Here is a 19,010-nt window from a genome sequence, read left to right on the forward strand (position 1 = left end):
TGTTTTGACCCTTGAACTGACAGCTCGTGGATCAGCTGATTGAGTCACATGACTCGGCTTTCTCATGGCCACAGAGAGACAGCTGATGGGAAGCGCTTTTCAACGCGCTGTTCTCCAGTCTGACAAATAAAGCCCAAACGCACATCGTAAGTACTAAATAAACGATTACTTTTTCTCTTGTCCACCAGCTCAATCAACGTGTACATCTTTGATATTAAAGTCGATTCGACCCGCCTTCCCAAAACTATTTTGGTGGGCAGTGACATGTTGTTTTGTTGTCGTAATTCCACTTTTAAGAGCTGTAAGAAAAACGAAAGTTTCAATAACACTGATCAAAATGTAGACAGCCTAAAACACATCTGTTGTTTTTTCGGATTTAGGATAATATTTAACCTTACATAATTGTTCTGCACTTCTCATGTGATCAATACAGTCATGTTGTCTTTTCAAGATTATAATTTATTTTATTCAAATTATAATATACAGATACAGATCATATACATACACATACAGAATACTTCTATAGGTGTGGAGTAAATGCTTTTTTCTGAATCCTGCATTTCATTTCACTTATGCGGTCTTAACGGAATTTGTTTAATTGCATATTCTCTACGATATGTCTCAGATGTGAAGTACTTGATAACACGCTGAGGCCAGACATCTTTGAGGATCATGCACCCGTTTGGCCGTGAAGAGGAGACCTCCAGGCGGGAGCTCTTCGGCTTCTTCCGCCGGTGTCTGCTGCGCGGTGAGTGGGAGCTCGCGGCCGCCTGTGTGTCTCAGCTCGGCGAGGCGCGCGCAGAAGATCCGCACAATCCGCGAGACATCGTTAAAGCCATCGTTACACACCCGTACCCGCTCAGGTGAGGGAAACTCTGACACTAATACACCACAGTAACGCGTTTAAACTGATGGGGATTGAGGTACAGTTGGTTTTTAAAATCACACAAGTCTCCTTAATAATGGCATTTCATAAAGGTATTCATTGTGAATTCTACATAGCGAAATCATATTAGCAGCCAATGACTGTCACAGTACAACATTGTTTACAGTCAATTAAATGATGCTAATGTTGTTTTGAAGTCAAACTTACACAGGAAGTTTCAGTCCAAGTATTTAATGTACCATGGTAAATGATATATATTATAGGGAGTGTGTCACAAGTTTCCAGTGAACAAATGTGCAAATATAAAACCAACTTTACCTGATTCTGATTGGGTGATTTTGAGGCTTAATTTGGCCACAGCTTTGAGTTTCAGTAAAAGGAATGATTGTTGGTGACAAATCTTATTTTGACACACATTTTTGGAAAATTCTGTCGAAAAAACCCAACAATACTCTCTTGGTAAATTTACTACCCCTTCATTGTGTTAGTGACTGTTTTTGACCCGTTGACTTCCATTGTACAATTTTTTTTTATTGCAAAGCCATGACACCATATAATCATGCATTCTTGATTGTTGGTGATTTTCCTTCTTGGGAAGAGGTCAAATGTATGTATATGTGTATTAATATGTATGTATATATATATATGTATATATACATATATACATAGTAAATATAGTTAGTGTATTTATGCAGGCACACTATACTTGGCTGTTTTCTCCACATAACTCCATAGAAAAGCCAGAAACTTTTTTTATTTTTAATTAAAGGACTAAGAATTAAAAAATGTTGTTATAATGGAAGTCAATGAGGCAAAAACAGCCACAAACATAGCGAAGGGTAGTCCATTTGAACAATACACAAGGGTTAAGATATAAAAGCATGAGCTGATGTCGAGTACTAATGTAAACAAAGCAATTTTTCTCTTTCTGTGGATGTTGTTTATGAATGTAATAAGAGTATTTTGAAGGAAACTGTGCTTACCATGAAGAATACCTATAATGGCTACTCCATATTTAACTAAAACAGAGTTAAAGAGACTATTAAGAGATTTTAAGGCTCATTTCTTTTTGTCTTTTATGCATAGGTGGGAAACAGTGGGCAGCCCTCACAGACTGGCCTGGTATTGGCTTCAGGTTCTGGAGAGACAGACTGAAATAAAGGTGGGTTTTCTGATGGTTAATCAATTCTTATCAATTCTTCATTTTGAAGCTATGAATGCCAGTTTCTGCAATGTAAGAATACATATATGCTTTGGTAAATCATAGATGAGCAGTCAGTATTTTGACTTAAACAGTAATAAATTTGACGTTAATTTGAGATTGCCGTATTCGTCAAGATTGGAAGCTATATCCTAATTATGAGATAAAAAGGCAAAATTGTTTCCTAAAATGCTGTTAAGAGATACAAAGCCAGAGTAACTTGCCAAGTCAAGATTAATTCATAGTGTGAGATTAAGTATAAAATATTAAAACATATTACAAAACTGAACGTACTGTATGGCATACAGAGTATTAAAGATTAAATAAAAATTAGTTGCCAGTTTATCCACCTAAATTGATATCTTTGGATTTTTTTAATATAATTTGTCTCATAATTAATGAGATTTAAAAGATTTAGCATTTATGACTTACCAATGCATGTTTTGTTCATAATTCTTCTAATAATCAATGAGTTTTAAATGCACAATTATGACTTACCATTGTGTTTTTTTTCCATAATTTCTCTAATAATAATAATAATCAGATATAAATGCACAATTATGACTTACCAATGTGTGTTTTTTGTTTTTAATTTTTCTCATAATTAATGAAAGTTATTACTTACCAATGTGTGATTAAATTTTTTTTCTTGCATGTTGAAAATAGATTTTCACTGGAGGCACTTGTCTTTTTTTAATCAATACTTCCTCTTTCTGATGTCTGTGTCTGCAGGTGAGCGAGTCTGTGAAGAGAGAACTGGAATTCTTGTTACTCTTAGAGGAGCTGGAAGACGTCCCACAGTCTGTACTTAAGGTAGACTAACTGACATTGTTTTAACAACTTTATGGCTTTATGTTGACAGCACAGATTACAGTAGTAGCTTTGCTTTGAACTCTGATAAGGTTGTGCTCTATCATTTGCTTTGTGCACGTGTGCAAAGTTGAGCAAGACAGAGGAAAACATGTTGCTTTTACTCTCTTTCTTCCATTGTAAATACTGCAAACCCGTTGAGTGTAGAAACTCTCACTTTCATGACACCGCTCAACAGTGACACTCTCGTTCAAGTGTTTCCTGAAGTGTTTTATTTTTATTATCTCCAAATGGAGTGAAACACTTCAGTATAGAGATTGAATCTTCAGCTCAAAACAACTAGTCATCTTAAGATGATAAATCACAATTTTATTTCAATAAAAAAATTGAGGCAAAAAAGTATTAATCTCAGAAGTTCCAGTTTCACACTGTCTGGTTTTAAACCTCAAAAATCCACAGATCAGTGGTAAAAGTGACTCCGCAGTTAAACCTTGTTGCATGGTTGTAAATCCAGGGTAATTGTACTTTTTGCAGAGAAATATATTATCTAGTAGACAGTTTGTAGTCATGAGGTTTTTATGTTGTCACTTGCGCTGTGAAGCCACCATTTCATCACAATTTACCATTCTTATTCGTTTGTGGTAAATGATTTTTGTGTGCGTGCGTGCGTGCGTGCGTGCGCGCAAAAATGTGCTTGGCTGGCCAGTTATATTGTCCAATAGCCAGATGATCCCTCAAACAAACTTCCATGTATTTAGTAAATATGACATCAGTCTAACGATTCAGTCAATTTATCAATGAAAAAAATGAAGCGCTTCCCTACATTTTTTTTTTCTTTTTTTAAGAAACTGCTTCACTCATAATGTTGAAATCAAAATATTAGCCCTCATGATTTTTTTCTTTCCAAACATTTCCAATTTTTTTCTTTCCTAAATTTATTATTTTTTTTATTTCGGCTAGGATGAAACCAGTTTTTAGTAAAAAAAAAAAAACATTTGAAAGGACCATAAAACCCACCCTGTCTTAGCAGGGTGTTTTCACACCTCTAGTTTGAAAAAAGTCAGAAAAGTGGGTGAGTCCAGCTCTGTTTAGGTTTGAGTGTTTTGCATGAAAAGGGGAGTTTCAGTACATGCACACGCTGCTTTTCACAGAGTCAAAACAAACACAGACGCAGGGGAGAAAGACAGTGACTACGTTTTCATGGACATCAGTAATCTAATTATTTGCCAACTGCAGTTTGGCACTTCCATTCAGGAAAATTTCATGCATGCCCCCCTTGGAAAAACAAGAAATTGGATGTGAGGAACTGCTGGAAGAGTGTAGTTTAATGGAATGATTGATACTGCACACTGTTTAGGAGGAAAAAAACACTCAGCATTTCTTAGTATCGTAGATCCACTCAATAGGAGCAGAGAATAGTATCAGAAAGCCGTGTGTGTAGACTATCCTGTCACAAAATGCGGCAAAAATCCTACACAACAGTAATAGTTTGATTAAGGTGTTTACATTCAGAGAGCAGTAATTACAGCGGATTTTTCAGCCCATAATATTGTATTAATGTACTGTAAACTTAGTAACTAAATACTTTTGACTAAGATGTGTCTTTAAAAACTGAAAGAGTACTGCTGACGATACTAACTAACTTTGCCTCTGAATAAACATAATCAAAGAACACTGATCACACACTTACCAAAACTGTAGAAACAGGACAATCAACACCAACTGGAACTGTCTTTTTTTTAAAAAGGAGACGAGCGGCAAATCCGGATTTCACCATTTCCAGATGCGAAAAGCTCTCGGTTAAAAAATGTTCCTTACAAACATATTTTTGTACCGTGTTAGCAGACCACTGTAATCCACACATGAGTCAAGCTGCGCTCTCATAGCGGGTAATTAAAAACAAAACCTTTGCTGCGGCACATTTAAGAATGCAACACTGACTACCCATGTCTCCTTGTAAAGTATCTCTTGAATTAATGATTAAAACTCAAAGACGTCACGTTGTACCCGCCGATACAGACAGTCATTCTCCACCCTCCACAAATTCACACAAGGATCTAATCGCCGTGACGCAGCTTAAACTTTTATTTTCAAACCGGAAGAACGAATTTGCTCGAAATAACGCAAAAACAACCAGTTTTCACTTTTTAGTGAAATATATTGTGCCCTAATAGTGTTTTTAGCAACGTGGGAAGTTTATATGACTGTCAACATCTCAAAACATGTGTTTTGTGAGGTCAATTAAGGTCACTATTAGTAGCCCTCTTAAGCTATAGTATATTTTTTTGATTGTCTACAGAACAAACTATTGTTATACAATGACTTGCCTAATTACTCCAACTTGCCTAGTTACCCTAATTAATCCTTTAAGCCTAAATCAATTAAAGAGAAATTGGGGGGAAAATATAAATAAGGGCTAATAAATCAGGAGGGCTAGTAATTCTGACTTCAATTGTAAATATCACATAATAAAAAAATTCTTGCCAAATCCAGGATCCTTCCAGAATCAGTATTTGTCCTGTCTGTTCCCCAGGAGCTGCATGCAGCTTTCCTATACTCAGAGGAAGTAAAGGGAAAGGCTCCCGGTGATTCGGCTCCTCCACTGACTGCTGCTCTTCTGTCCTGCCTTCGCTCTCTTTTAACCCGCCAGCAGCCGCGCCTCTGCCACTCTCTTATTAGCTTCCTTTCTAATGGGGACCCATCCAGAGATCACGCCTTACAGGATGTTTTCATCCAGCACCTCACTGGGCAAGTGAAAGTCCCGGTGGAGGACAGGAATAGGGAATGGGTCGAGCAGGTGTGCTCAGTGCTGGCTTTGGCACCGTGGGGGTCGGACAGGTCTGGTGCTCAGCTGGAGCCCTTGTGGGAAGGTTTGTGGTCGGCTAGAGAAGGGCTGATGACGGAGGAGAGGATTTTGGGATGTCTGCTGAGGCCGCAGAGTCAGGCTCTGTTGATGGCATATAGCTCCACAGCGCTCAGACTGCTCAAAGACAAACTGCTGGCAGAAGCTCCACACACACAGGGTGAGTTACACACTCTACTGTGTGTGTGTGTTTTTTTGGTAATACTTTATAGTAACTGCACACTATGAATCATTTATTAAGCAAATAGCTAATTCATCATTAGTTAAGCATTATCTCTACATTATAAGACATTAGTAAGCAATTTATAAATACAGCTACAAATGCTGTATTCTTGACTTATAAGCACATGTATAATGTGTATTGCATTATTTACAAACCATTTATATTTAAGAGTAGCTGTTGTTTTTTTAAGGTCATTCAGAATAAGTAAGTGAATGCTTAATAAACTTCAAATTAACGTTCATATATCTTATTATTCAGGCATGTACTAATTAGTGGTGTAACGGATCACAAATCTCACGCTTCGGACCACACTACGGTTTTTGACTCATGTTTTGGACCATTTTTCAGATCAGCAAAAATGGGAGGAGTCAAATGTAATTTGCTTTCCATTTATACAAAAAATATATCTGCAAAAAGAATTGGTTTTAACAAACAAAACTTCGAACCTGTAATTTTAATAAAACTGAAAATCAAGAAAGCTGAAAAAAGGAAAACATTCCATACGGAATATGATCTTTACTACTGTTGCTGATAATGCTAAATATAGAAATCTAACATCTTGTACAACAGGAAATCAAAAGAAAAACGCCACACTGCTACTTTAGCTCTCAAAGGTCTTTAATATCACTCACAACATTTCAACCGACATGGTCTTCATCAGTTAAAACAATACAAATGGGAGTACTCAAGAAATAGTGAAACAGCTCTACACATAACACCTGCAATTAATCACCACAGTCAGCCAACATTGGTTACACAATGTAATTGCTACAACATTCTCTAGCGTCAAGTTCAATTAAACTGTGATTTCAATCCTTACCACAAACATTAGTGTTTATATCTGAACTGTTCTGTTCTCCCACTACTTCTGTGTTATTTCATCGTTTAAAAAACGAACTGAAAAAGTGTAAAAACTGAATCTCTCTTGATCAAACGCTGATTTGAATGCGGCGCTTTGAAAGATTAATAAACAAACAAATCATTATTATTTATCATTCATGTTGCGCGGGTTTGAATAGAGATCACAATCTTTTAAGATTTAATTGTGGAGCTTTACACTGAATGCATTAATGCAACCTAAATAAACAGTGACAGAAAACACCTTTAATTAATATCCTAAGAAAGCATTTAGGTTAGGTAGGTCCAACCACAACTTTTTCTGTCATCAATATATTTTACAGGGAAGTCAAAATGCTTATTTGAATGACGCAGGAAGCGATCTCACTGCAATTGTTATAAATGTTGGATTAACCTGCAAGTTCAAAAAAGATATTAATCTGTGGGTCACGAGTGTTCCGAACTGTGGGTTGTGATCCGTACAGATCAACCTTGATCCGTTACACCCCTAATAGTAATAGTTACTTTGTATGTTAATAAAAGCTTTATTAACACAACTTCATGCAGTTTTTTTGACCTAATCTAAAGCGATAAATATTTATGCCTAGAAAATCCCTTATGATGGACAATTAAAAACAGCTTTTAATTTTTTTAAATAATTTTAAGGCCTCTTTTAGCAATTTTTTTTCTATCTATCTATCTATCTATCTATCTATCTATCTATCTATCTATCTATCTATCTATCTATCTATCTATCTATCTATCTATCTATCTATCTATCTATCTATCTATCTATCTATCTATATATATATATATATATATATATATCTATATATATATATATATATATATAATATCTATATATATATATATATATATATATATATATATATATATATATATATATATATATATATATATATATATATATATATATATATATATATATATTACTGACCAAAAAACTGCTGATATTAATATTAAAAGACAAATCTGAGCCACTCTAAATACTTGTATAATTTTTAGCGTGTATGATACTTAACATGTCATGTTTTAGGGAAGTGAGAAGACTGTGGGGGGTTTGTTTGGGGTTTGTGCATCTTTAACTGTTGGCGTTCACACTTCTGTCATGTGGTCATGGTTCCTTCCCAAAACGTCCTCAGTTGTCACAACATTTTCTTGTGTTTTGTAGTTGTCCAGACATGATTGTGCAACAAATCATGTTAAACATATACGTATAGATTAGCCTATTTTTATATAACGATTTAATCTGGAGTGACTTCAAAGGAAATATTTGTAAATGTGAAATTCTACTCAAAAATGGTAGAATATTTATCAAAAGGAAATTCTATTTTATGTATTATTTATTGCTGCTGATGTCTTTTATTGTTGTAAACCTTTTTATTGTAGAAAAAGATGTTTATAAAATGTTTGTTTCTGACAGTTTTATCTAGTTTTAGTTTGCTAGTTTTATCTGTTTTTGACCATGACTTAGCCAGAGATGCTGATATGATTATAAACTCTCTCTCTCTCTCTCTCTCTCTCTCTCTCTCTCTCTCTCTCTCTCTCTCTCTCTCTCTCTCTCTCTCTCTCTCTCTCTCTCTCTCTCTCTCTCTCTCTCTCTCTCTCTCTCTCTCTCTCTCTCTCTCTCACATATACATATATATATATATATATATATATATATTTATATATATATATATATATATATATATATATATGATTGTTTGGGTTTTTGAGGCACTCTATGACTCTCATCTCTGTTCTTTTCTAGTGGACTTGCCTGATCTAGAAAGGGTCATGCTTGGTTTGTGCTGTCATAGAGACAAGCACTTGGCGTGGAAAGCCATTTACTTTGAGTGTTTGAGCAGTGGAAAGCACTTTCTGGAGCAGGTTTTGGTAGGTATACATAATCATGCATGTAAATAAGTGCCTGACTTACTCAAATCTAGAATGTAGAATGACCTGTAGATAAAAGCATCACTATTTTAAAAGTGATACATGCTCTGTTGTTTGCAGCTTACTGGTTTAGATCTCATAAAGAGGGAGGAGTTCTCCAAACTGCAAACACTATTGCGTTCTGAGTTCCAGCCTTTGTCCCGGCTCTTGCTGCTGCTGGGCTGGATGCATTGTCAAAGCCTGGAGTCTGCCAAGACCCTTCTTACAGTTTTACATCACCGTCAGGTCAGAAGTCAGACATTTGATTATTGGTACAAAGTATGGTTCACTATGTTGCTCATTCTGCCCAACATCAACCCACCATGACTAATACTTATACTGAGTGATAATAGAGTGGTGTATAACAAACAGTAGCAGTACAGAAATGTTGGCCTGTAACACACTAAAGCAAAAAAACATGACTATACAGTTTGAAAAGGCCTATTTGTACTAGTTTTTGACATTTCTGTGGTTTTAAATAACAGTCTTTGAAGACCGAGCTTGTCATCACAAGAAACCTTACAGTTCTATTTTAATAACTTCAGAAATCCCCCGCAGCTAAGGTGTGATCATGACGTTCTGAAGTGTTATGTGTTTGCTTATGCAGCACTAATGCAGATGTGAACATTAAGGTGCCATGAGCTGCTTTTTTATATTCAGCTGTTTTCTGATGTCTGTTTTTGAGCCTCTTTTTAAAATAGCATTTGAATTGCTATAATGTTTCTGATCTATTTTAATTAAGGTTTAAATATAAAATAAGATAAACAACATTCAGAAGTATAGTTAATGTTTTGTCTGCATATGAAAGCTTACAATTTTTTTTGTAAACTGTTTCAGAAAAATTCCTTGTTAGTGTATATAAATGAATCCTATCTTTCTTTTTGTCACTGTAGCCCCAGAGCAATGATTCAGCATTGAGTGATTTGGCTTGCACTCTGTCCTGTCAACTTGGTGTGTTGGAATGGTGCACACAGAACAACCCGTGAGTTAAAACTCTGTTTGTACACTTTACATTTTGAGAAGATTGAGATGATTTAGCTTTGGTTGTAAAGACTAAGATTCTCCTATTATGCTCAAACATGAAGCCATCGTCAGTTCATCAGCTTATTGTTTCAAAATAGTTTAATTAGCATTTTCTCTAACCTTTTTACTTTTAGCTTGCCTCAATCCAAACATTTTTTTTGAATGTGTGTCAAAATGAATATTAGTTTATGTTTGCAAAATACATAAAATCTGCATATATGCAAGTTTAGAAATGCATAGCGCATATTAAAAGTAAAAGAGAATAAACAAATTAAAATTGCATTTAACAAAATGTCAAGAATTGGGGTTGCGAACATAATTGTTTACTTGTAAGAATTATTTAAATACATTTTATTTAGGGGTGTTTATTGGGATAGGATGGTGGAAGACAGACAGGAAAGTACTGGGAGCAGAGAGAGGGGAATGGTCGGCATAGGACCTCGAGCCGGGAATCGAACTCAGGTCGCCGTGAGCAACATGGTGCTACATGTCGGCACACTTAACCACTAGACTATTGGCGCTAACATACATTATTTATTTTAAATATTTTTGAAATTGTTAAAAATTTTAAAATTTGCAGACATAGAAAAACAAGGAACAGACAGACAAACCCATCATGAAACAATAATCTGTGCAAAATGTGAAATAAAGCATGAATCGGGAAAATGGCGACATACAAGAGATATATGACCTGCAAATAGACACAGCAATAGATGTAAAGAGAGAGAAACAAAATCCTCAGAAATTAAACTAAACTATTAGTCTTTATGGTGTTTTAGAAAAAAAAAACTTTATCAAATTTTGCAAAGTTCCCAGAAGTGGGATATTTAATTTATTCCAAATGTAAAGTGGAGGAGAGTCCAAGAAGACAGTCAGAAAAAAAGAGGCCTAACATTTTTCTTGCAGAAACAAAGACATTTTTTTAAGCTATAAGCATGCTATACTGAACAGGTAACCGTACATTTTGGTTGAGAGTCTCCAGAAAATCTGACTAGCCAAAAATTGCTATCAGGGAGTAAAACACAATCGTAAACATTATTAAAGAACTAAAATATTTCTAACCAAAAAATCTGAATTTGAACACGGGACCACAAAAGATGTGCTAAGGTACCCTCAGCAGCTTTACACTTTTCGCGTGAGGGGGAAACCGAGGGATAGAATTGACTAAGCTTTGTTTTAGACTAGTGAAGTCTGTGTAATACTTTGTACTGAATAAGGTTGTGTCTGAATTTTATAGAACATGAATTAACAGATAAAAGGTATTGATCCCAATCAGTAAAAATAATCACTTTCAAATGAAGAGAAGAAAAATCAGTTTTGTGTTTAAAAGCATTCACAAATAAAAAGGTTTGGCCCCTAGCATTTGGAGAGTTTAAAAATAAATCAAATAATTCGCCTTCTAAAGATAAAACATCAAAATCAGGAATATTTAGATGGACATAGTTTCTGACCTGAAGGTACCTAAAAAAATGAGAAGGAGGGAGGTTGAATTTCTCAGAGAGTTGTTAAAAGGAGGCAAAAATATTATTAATGTATTAATCTTTAACTCTGGAAACTCTTTTATCTTGCCATTGCTCAAAAATTTTATATGTAAGAGAGGGTTTAAATGCATGATTGTAACAAATAGGAGTAAGCGGAGAGGTATTTGGTAACTTGTTTATTTTCTAATTTAATACCATATTTTGAAAGAGATAGATTACTTAGTAATATAAATAGTTTAGAGTTACTTAGAGTTTTTCTTAGAGTCTAGTGCGCTTATCTAAAAATTCTTAAATCATAATCAAAATAGTCTTATTTTTTAGAAATAATAAGTCAAAATGAAGTGAGCTTTTCCTTAAAATAAAATGAAAGTAAATAAAAGTTAAATATATAAGTTATATATAAAATAATCCAGTTTTTTCGCTTTGAAATAAGAATATTTAGCTCACCCCATTGTCAGATTATTTAGCTTGTTTTAAGCAAAAACTCCCTTAATTTTGACATATTATTTCCGAGAACAGGACAAAACATTTTGCTTGTCTAGAATATGCTTCTTGATTTAAGAATGTTTAGATATTTGGATTAGGAACAAGACAAAGTAATAAAGGCATTTTTTGCAGTGTAAAATTGATGTGTGACGACGATGTTGATGACGATGATCATGATGAAGCCTTTATTTGTCACATACACATTTACATGCAGCGAAACTGGACCCCCCGGCCATTACACAATCATTTCAGGGGAAAGACAGGTCAACAAGAGGTAGCTTTTAGGAAGAGGAAATAAGGTACATTTGGGAAGAGAGAGGCAAAAAAAAAAACTCTCACATTGTCCTTGAATTAGGGCAGTGTGAAATCAGGGAGGAGAAAAAGCCCCAGCAAGCACATAAACACATAGGCATAGACATAACATTGCAACAGGGGATGTGGATATAGTCAGATGAGGGCGGCAGCCATCTGGTCCTGCCGCTAGAGAGCGCTGGTCACAGACCCGCCTACCCACAACAGTGGGGAAAAGCACACGAAGGCGTGGGGTGCGGGGCTAGGTGGTGATTGTCTATCTGTAGCTGTGTATGTGTGTGTGTGTAAGCCTGTAGAGACTCAACAGGTGTCCTTGGAACAGGGAACAGGAATTTCAGAGAGTCTCCTCATCTTGCTATCCGGGGGAAGTTGTTTGTCTGCAGCCGAGGCCGTCTGGCAGGAGAGTAACAGGGAAGCCGAAAGAGAAGAAAAGTTTTTCCAAATTTAGCCCAATATCTGCAAATTTCGTAGATATTTAATGTCCGTCACAGGTCTCCAGGTCTGACCAAATCTTGTTGCAAAGCTGCTAGTTACATCCCCATTTTCCAATTTGCCGTCCAAGGCCAAAGTCTGTTTTGTAATGACCCTGCTCACCCAGTTGGCCAGCTTAGTGGGGTTTTGAGCCACACTGACCACTTTTATCAATCGTTGATACTCAATGGCTCTGCATAAGCCCATCTGCAGAAACCCTGTTATCAAAGTTCCGAATAAATAGATGTCTTGAATATTCTCCAGGGATAGAGCAGCCAGACACATGACGCGCCAGCTCTCTCATCTGTCCATCACGTATCTAACTGCGAACATCCCATTAGGACAGGTGGGTTCCCCTGAACCCAAACTTCTCTTTAAGAAGATGTGTTCAGAGACCAGTTGATCAAATCCATAATTTCTTATTTGTTTGGATAGCAGAGCAAGTAGAGCCTCAGAGATGGAGTAAGACAAGACAAGAGGAGCCAGCCAGGAGAGATATAGGAGGGAGAGGAAAAAAGTGTGACTGCCTTCGATGAGAGCCAAAGAAAAGATGCATCATTACTGAATAAATGATCAAAAAAGAAGGACTTCAATCCTTCTAATTGTATGTTTGTTTGTTCGCTGCTATGAATCTGTGTATAGAAGGATTTCCCATGATGCCTTGCTGAGTCACTTGCACATGCTGGACCATCACTCTGCCCTGTATGTGCTGCACTGCCTGACTCCACTCGCCAAGTTTGAGGAGCACAAAGTGTTAGAACTGCTGCAGAGAACAGGTAAAAAAACACTGCAGGCTGTTTTTAATTCACAGAGAGCTGCTGAAGCTTTGCTGATGTTAGTTCTGTTTGTAGGAGATCCTTCACAAGTGGACTCCCCCAGCAGCTCAGTCCAGAGGAACATCACTCTGTTTCGAGGTTTTTGTGCCATGAAGTATGCCCTGTATGCCATCAGTGTGAACGCAAACACAAGCACACACACCGGCTGTCTGGACTGTGAGCCTCTGCATGAGCCGCAGACAGAGGCAGCTCAAGGGGACGAGACAGCTGAAGGTGACTGTAGGAGAAATATAGTCTAGTCTCACTCTTATACTGAGCTTAATAAATGCTTCATAATTTACACTCAGACTATTAAAAGCTTATACTCAGTTTATTAAATTTAACATGGTTTTATTCTCACATGTGCTTGGGAAATCATTAACTATAAATAAGTAAATGTATCTTTAAATATTTGTCTGTAAACAAGCTGAACAGTTAAATAATTTGCTGTAAAAATAAATATTAAACAAAAAATGTATTGATTCATAAAAAATAATTAAACGTTTAAAAACCTAAATAAATGACAGGCAACAAAATTAATAAAACATTGAAAATAAATGTCAGAGTAAATATAAATTGAACAATAATCAACAATAAGTAAACTTATGAAACTCATTAAATGTTCAAGTGTTTTATTTCATGTTTTTGACTACTTTTATGTTGAAATATATTTGGTTCAATTCATCTTTATTTCTATAGCGCTTTTACAATGTAGATTGTCAAAGCAGCTTAACATAGAAGTTCTAGTAAATTGAAACTGTGTCAGTTCAGAGTTGAAGTGCAGTTCAGTTTGGTGTGGTTTAATTTTCACTGCTAAAAGGGCAAACACTGAAGAGTAGATCCATCGATCAATGTGCAGCTCCACAAGTCCAAGCAAGCCAGTGGCGAAAGTGGCGAGGAGCAAACTTTGCTAATTAATGAAAGTGAAGGAAAAAAAAACCTTGAGAGACACCAAAAATATAGACAATTGTAAAAAATGAGATTAACCAAGTTAAACTTTTGTCTGGTTGTTTATGTTTCTCTTTTATTCACAGCCGTTAATTTTCCAAATTTTTAAAATCATTTTTATCATTTATTATTTTTTGTTAATTGTTTATATCCCTTTTATTTACAGCTTTTTAATTTTATGAAACTAATTTATTATTGCTTTTGTTTATTTTTTTGCTAATAGTTTGTTTCTCTTTTATTCACAGCCATTTGATTTTCTTATATTTTATTTATTATTGTTTTAATTTTATTATTTATTTATAGTTTGTTTCTGTTTTAATCGTAGCTTTTTAACTTTCTAAATTTATTTATTGTTTTTATTTTATTTAATTGTTGTTAATAGTTTAAAATTATGTTGTTAATAATAATTTCTTTTTTATTTACAACTTAATTGTCCGACATTTATTTATTATTGTTTTTATTTGTTAATAATTTTTTTCTTTTATTCACAGCTTTTTATTTTCTTACATTTATTTATTATTGTTTTTATTTTATTATTTATTTTTTAATAGTTTATGTTTCTGTTCTATTCGTGGCTTTTTTATTTTCTTACGTAACCCTAACCCTCTATTTATTAGTGTTTTAATTTGGTTTATTTATTTTTGTTAATATATCAACAAAAAGGTACTGTAGCATTATGTTTTTTGATAGTTTTAATAGTCTAGTATGCTGTGGCACAATTGTACAATTATTCAGTACTGGCGTACCATGATACCACTTTTTAAAAGAGAACTTTTTTTGGGAGTTTTATTTTTTACAAGTTGTTGGCCAAAAAATAATGTGATGACTGACTTGGTCTACTGTTTTGTTCCTTACCTTTCCCAGGATGCTCTAATCTGTTCCAGCACTACCTGTCGGAATGTCAGCTGTACCTGGAAGCTGTTCCAGCATTATTCCGTTTGGAGCTCTTGGAGAACATTTTCTCCCTCCTCTTCCTTTCCGACTCAGACTTCACCCAGCAAACCAGCACTGCCACAGAAACCCAACCAGACACAAACACTGAGACAAGTAAATTAAACAGCACTAAAGAAGTGAGTACAGCTGAGAGTGTTTTAAAAGCAGAAAAAGAAGGTGAAAAGATGGAGGAACTGAACCAGATAAACCCTCAGCTGGGCCACCTGACATGCGGGTGCCGAGGCTTTCTGGTGGACTTGAATGTGATGGAGGGGATCCTGCGGCTGGTCAGAGAAGGTTTGGAGGGTGTTTGTGGAGTCGGGCAGGAGGATGGAAGGGCTCTTGGGGCTGATGTGGAGCTGGCAGAGAGTCTGGGATGTTCAGTTACTGCAGAGGCATTCGGCGCCCGCTTGCAGAGACTGTCCAAATACACGGCAGAGGCTCAGTGGAGATTGCAGATTGTTACCAGTAACCATGGCAATGGGAATGGTGAGCGGTGTGATAAAGGATTGTTGTGTTCATGTTATAATTGGTTATAAATATTAGTGCTGGGTGAAGATTAATTGCATCCACAATAATTATAATTTGTGTATTATACACATGTATTTTATATCTAAATATAAATACCTTATCTCACATATCCATTTAACTAACTGCTCTATCAAATGGTTGGCCATATTTTGACTGTTTTAATAATGGTTTACACACACAGCATTGTTGGTTTACAAAAAAAAAGCATACAAACATAATCCTGTTGCACTACTACACTTGATTTTGCTTTATTGTAAAAAAAACAAAAAACAAGTATGTTAAATGACAGTCTGAAATATTTTTTGAAACATACTTCAAAAAATAAAGATGATTTATTATTTAATTTTTTTAATTTAATTTTTTTTATATATTGGTATTATACTTAATATTTTCTGATTTGTTTTAAAGTAAATGTATTGATTATGGTACTTTTATCATAAACCAACACATCAAGCAATTGGTAGAGGTTGATATTTTAGTAATTATGGGATGTGTTGAAAAAAAAAATGCACTGAGTGTGTTAACTATTAACTAGCAACATTAGGAGTTAAGAAATGCAATCCAAAATTTTTTTTTCTTGATGGGCAGTTAAAGGGATATATATATATATATATATATATATATATATATATATATATATATATATATATATATATATATATATATATATATATATATATATATATATATAGTTGTAGTCAGAATATTTAGCCCCCCTTTGAATTTTTTTCCCCTTTTTTTACATTTTTTTAAATTTCTTTTTTAAATATTTCCCAAATAATGTTTAACAGAGCAAGGAAATTTTTACAGTATGTCTGATAATATTTTTTCTTCTGGAGAAAGTCTCATTTGTTTTATTTTGGGCTAGTATTAAAGCAGTTTTTAATTTTTATGAATCACTTTAAGGTAAAAATAATTAGCCCCTTTAAGCAAATTTTTTGTTCGACTGTCAACATAACAAACCATCGTTATACAATAACTTGCCTAATTACCCTAACCTGCCTAGTTAACCTAATGAACCTAGTTAAGCCTTTAAATGTCACTTTAAGCTGTATAGAAGTGTCTTGAAAAATATCTAGTAAAATATTATTTACTTTCATCATGGCAAAGATAAAATAAATCAGTTATTAGAAATTAGTTATTAAAACTATTATGATTAGAAATGTGTTGGAAAAAAATCTTCTCTCCGTTAAACAGAAATTGGGGAAAAAAATAATCAGGGGGGCTAATAATTCTGACTTAAACTGTATATACGTAATATATATACACAGTACACACACTTAAATTGGGTTGAAACAAACTTTTATTTTGGATGTGATCATGATAATTTTTTGCCCAGCATTATTAAGTATACACAGTCATGTTCAAAGGTTTTAAAGATTTTTAATTAGTAGTAATTAATAGTATTTCAGCATTTTTTTATAATAAATGCTGTTGTTTTAAACACGTTTCTTTAGCACTTTATCCATCAAGGAATCTTATGAAAATATCAAGGTTTCTACAGCAGAACTGATCAACTGTTTTCAGCATTAAGAAATAGTAAAAAAAAAAATTTGAACACCAAATCAGTATTAAAAGAATAATTTGGGTGATACAATTTTAAAATATATTAAAACAGAAAAGAGTAAACTTAAATAATATTTTACAATATTACTATAATAATAAATACATGTGTGTTTGGTAAGTGGAAGAAACATACTCTCAATAATCTTTAAAAAAAATTGTACTCACCCTAAATTTTTGAACCATAGTGAATGTATTTATGCAAATGTGTGTTTTGTGTTTATAGATGGCTTGTACCTCCCATCTCCACTTCCCAGTCCAGCGCTTCCTCTGAAACGACAGGGCAGCAGCAGCAGTGGCTCAAGCAGTCGGAGGAAGAGAAAACACCACCGGCATCGCTCTGAACGTCACATCTCATCTGAACGCCAGAACGGAGAAGTCAGCACCAGCACCTCAGGTCAGTTCACACAAAAACACACACACAGCCTCCATCCCATGTTGATGAAATCAAAACTAGCCATATTGATTTAGTTAGATCACATTGCTAGTTTTGTGGTGAACAATTCATCTGTCAGTGTCATTAGGAAAAAAAGGGTTGCCCTTGTAATCTAAAATTAAAATCTGAAAATGCATTTCCTTTTGGTTTTCAGTTAAATTCTCAGATTACGTCTGTCTGAGGTATTGGGAGTGGTCAACATGCTTAACCACACCCCTCCAACTGTCTCTGTTTTGACAGAGCTATGACAACAAACAGAAATGGCGAGGAGGAGGAGTCTGTTAGGTTGTAATAACTCTCTCCAAACCCTTTTCCCTATCCTTCCCAAATGAAATGCCTACTTTACTACGTCCAATCAGTTTGCAGTAGAAAAAAACAAGCCACACCCACTGTTTTCTCATTTCTCTACAAACTGCATCAATACGACAAAAAGCTTCCAGTTCATGCTTTAATGGTTGTGGTGTTTTTCAGATGGCGGGGTGTGTGTCGGCGTTGTGTGTCGTGGGACTGAAGTGTGCCCATGCGGTGGATCTCACAGCTGGCTGGTTCCTGCAATGCTGTCCCCTCCTGAGTCTCTCCTCATCGCCTGCATTCGCAGAGGCAACTACATAGAGGCCCAGCAGGTGAGATCACAATCCAGAGCAACCATGTCCTTCCAGCGATGAATAAGACGAAGTTGCCAAGTGTTGAACTATTAAGACCCTTGTATATCTGTTATGATCAAACCAGGAAGGTTTTTAGCATTCTCTACGCTGTTTTGTTTTCTATTTTAACCTGCTTTTTAGTCAATATTAGTTCAGACCAAGGTTATTATAGTTTTGCATTTTTAATTAGTTTTTTGCTTTGATGCTATTCTAAAGTGTAATAAAAATTTCAGTTTAGTTTAATTTAATGGTTTTGTATGTTTTAATTTAATTTTTATTTTGTGAACACATTTCTGTTAAGTTTTTATGTATTTAGTTTCTTTTATAGTTGTAAGAATTAACAGAACATATGCAGTGTCATCCAAAGCAGTGGATTTGCAGATTTTGTTTTGAGTGTTTTCACAGCTTACAGTAACACCTGCGCTAACCTCTTAGTAATAAAAATGAAATATTTGTTTGAACAGACACTGAACCCAAAACCACACGAATGCAATTAAATAAAGTAAAAAATATATTTTTTAATTAAACTATTTATGTAGTACATGCCTAGCTTACTTTTTTTTGGCAATTAAGAAACACATTTTTTATGTTTATATAAAAAAAGATGTT

General features: G+C 34.8%; 1 protein-coding gene across 3 annotated transcripts in view; it reads left to right on the top strand.

Moving 5' to 3' along the window:
- The first annotated feature begins 53 nt into the window (after nucleotides 1-53).
- The window catches only part of zfyve26 (zinc finger, FYVE domain containing 26), a 43,408-nt gene continuing 24,451 nt past the window's right edge, over nucleotides 54-19,010 (top strand). For all 3 annotated transcript variants that reach the window (XM_056470715.1, XM_056470716.1, XM_056470717.1), the window contains exons 1-13: nucleotides 54-146; nucleotides 626-863; nucleotides 1,973-2,048; nucleotides 2,820-2,900; nucleotides 5,431-5,920; nucleotides 8,595-8,719; nucleotides 8,840-9,004; nucleotides 9,652-9,740; nucleotides 13,174-13,307; nucleotides 13,383-13,580; nucleotides 15,159-15,716; nucleotides 17,548-17,718; nucleotides 18,229-18,380. In XM_056470715.1, coding sequence (XP_056326690.1) covers nucleotides 673-863; nucleotides 1,973-2,048; nucleotides 2,820-2,900; nucleotides 5,431-5,920; nucleotides 8,595-8,719; nucleotides 8,840-9,004; nucleotides 9,652-9,740; nucleotides 13,174-13,307; nucleotides 13,383-13,580; nucleotides 15,159-15,716; nucleotides 17,548-17,718; nucleotides 18,229-18,380 — 2,430 coding nt within the window. In that variant the 5' untranslated portion in view covers nucleotides 54-146; nucleotides 626-672. The remainder of the gene's footprint in view (nucleotides 147-625; nucleotides 864-1,972; nucleotides 2,049-2,819; nucleotides 2,901-5,430; nucleotides 5,921-8,594; nucleotides 8,720-8,839; nucleotides 9,005-9,651; nucleotides 9,741-13,173; nucleotides 13,308-13,382; nucleotides 13,581-15,158; nucleotides 15,717-17,547; nucleotides 17,719-18,228; nucleotides 18,381-19,010) is intronic.

The sequence above is a fragment of the Danio aesculapii genome, chromosome 13, assembly GCF_903798145.1.
Source record: "Danio aesculapii chromosome 13, fDanAes4.1, whole genome shotgun sequence".
In the NCBI taxonomy this organism is placed as follows: domain Eukaryota; kingdom Metazoa; phylum Chordata; class Actinopteri; order Cypriniformes; family Danionidae; genus Danio; species Danio aesculapii.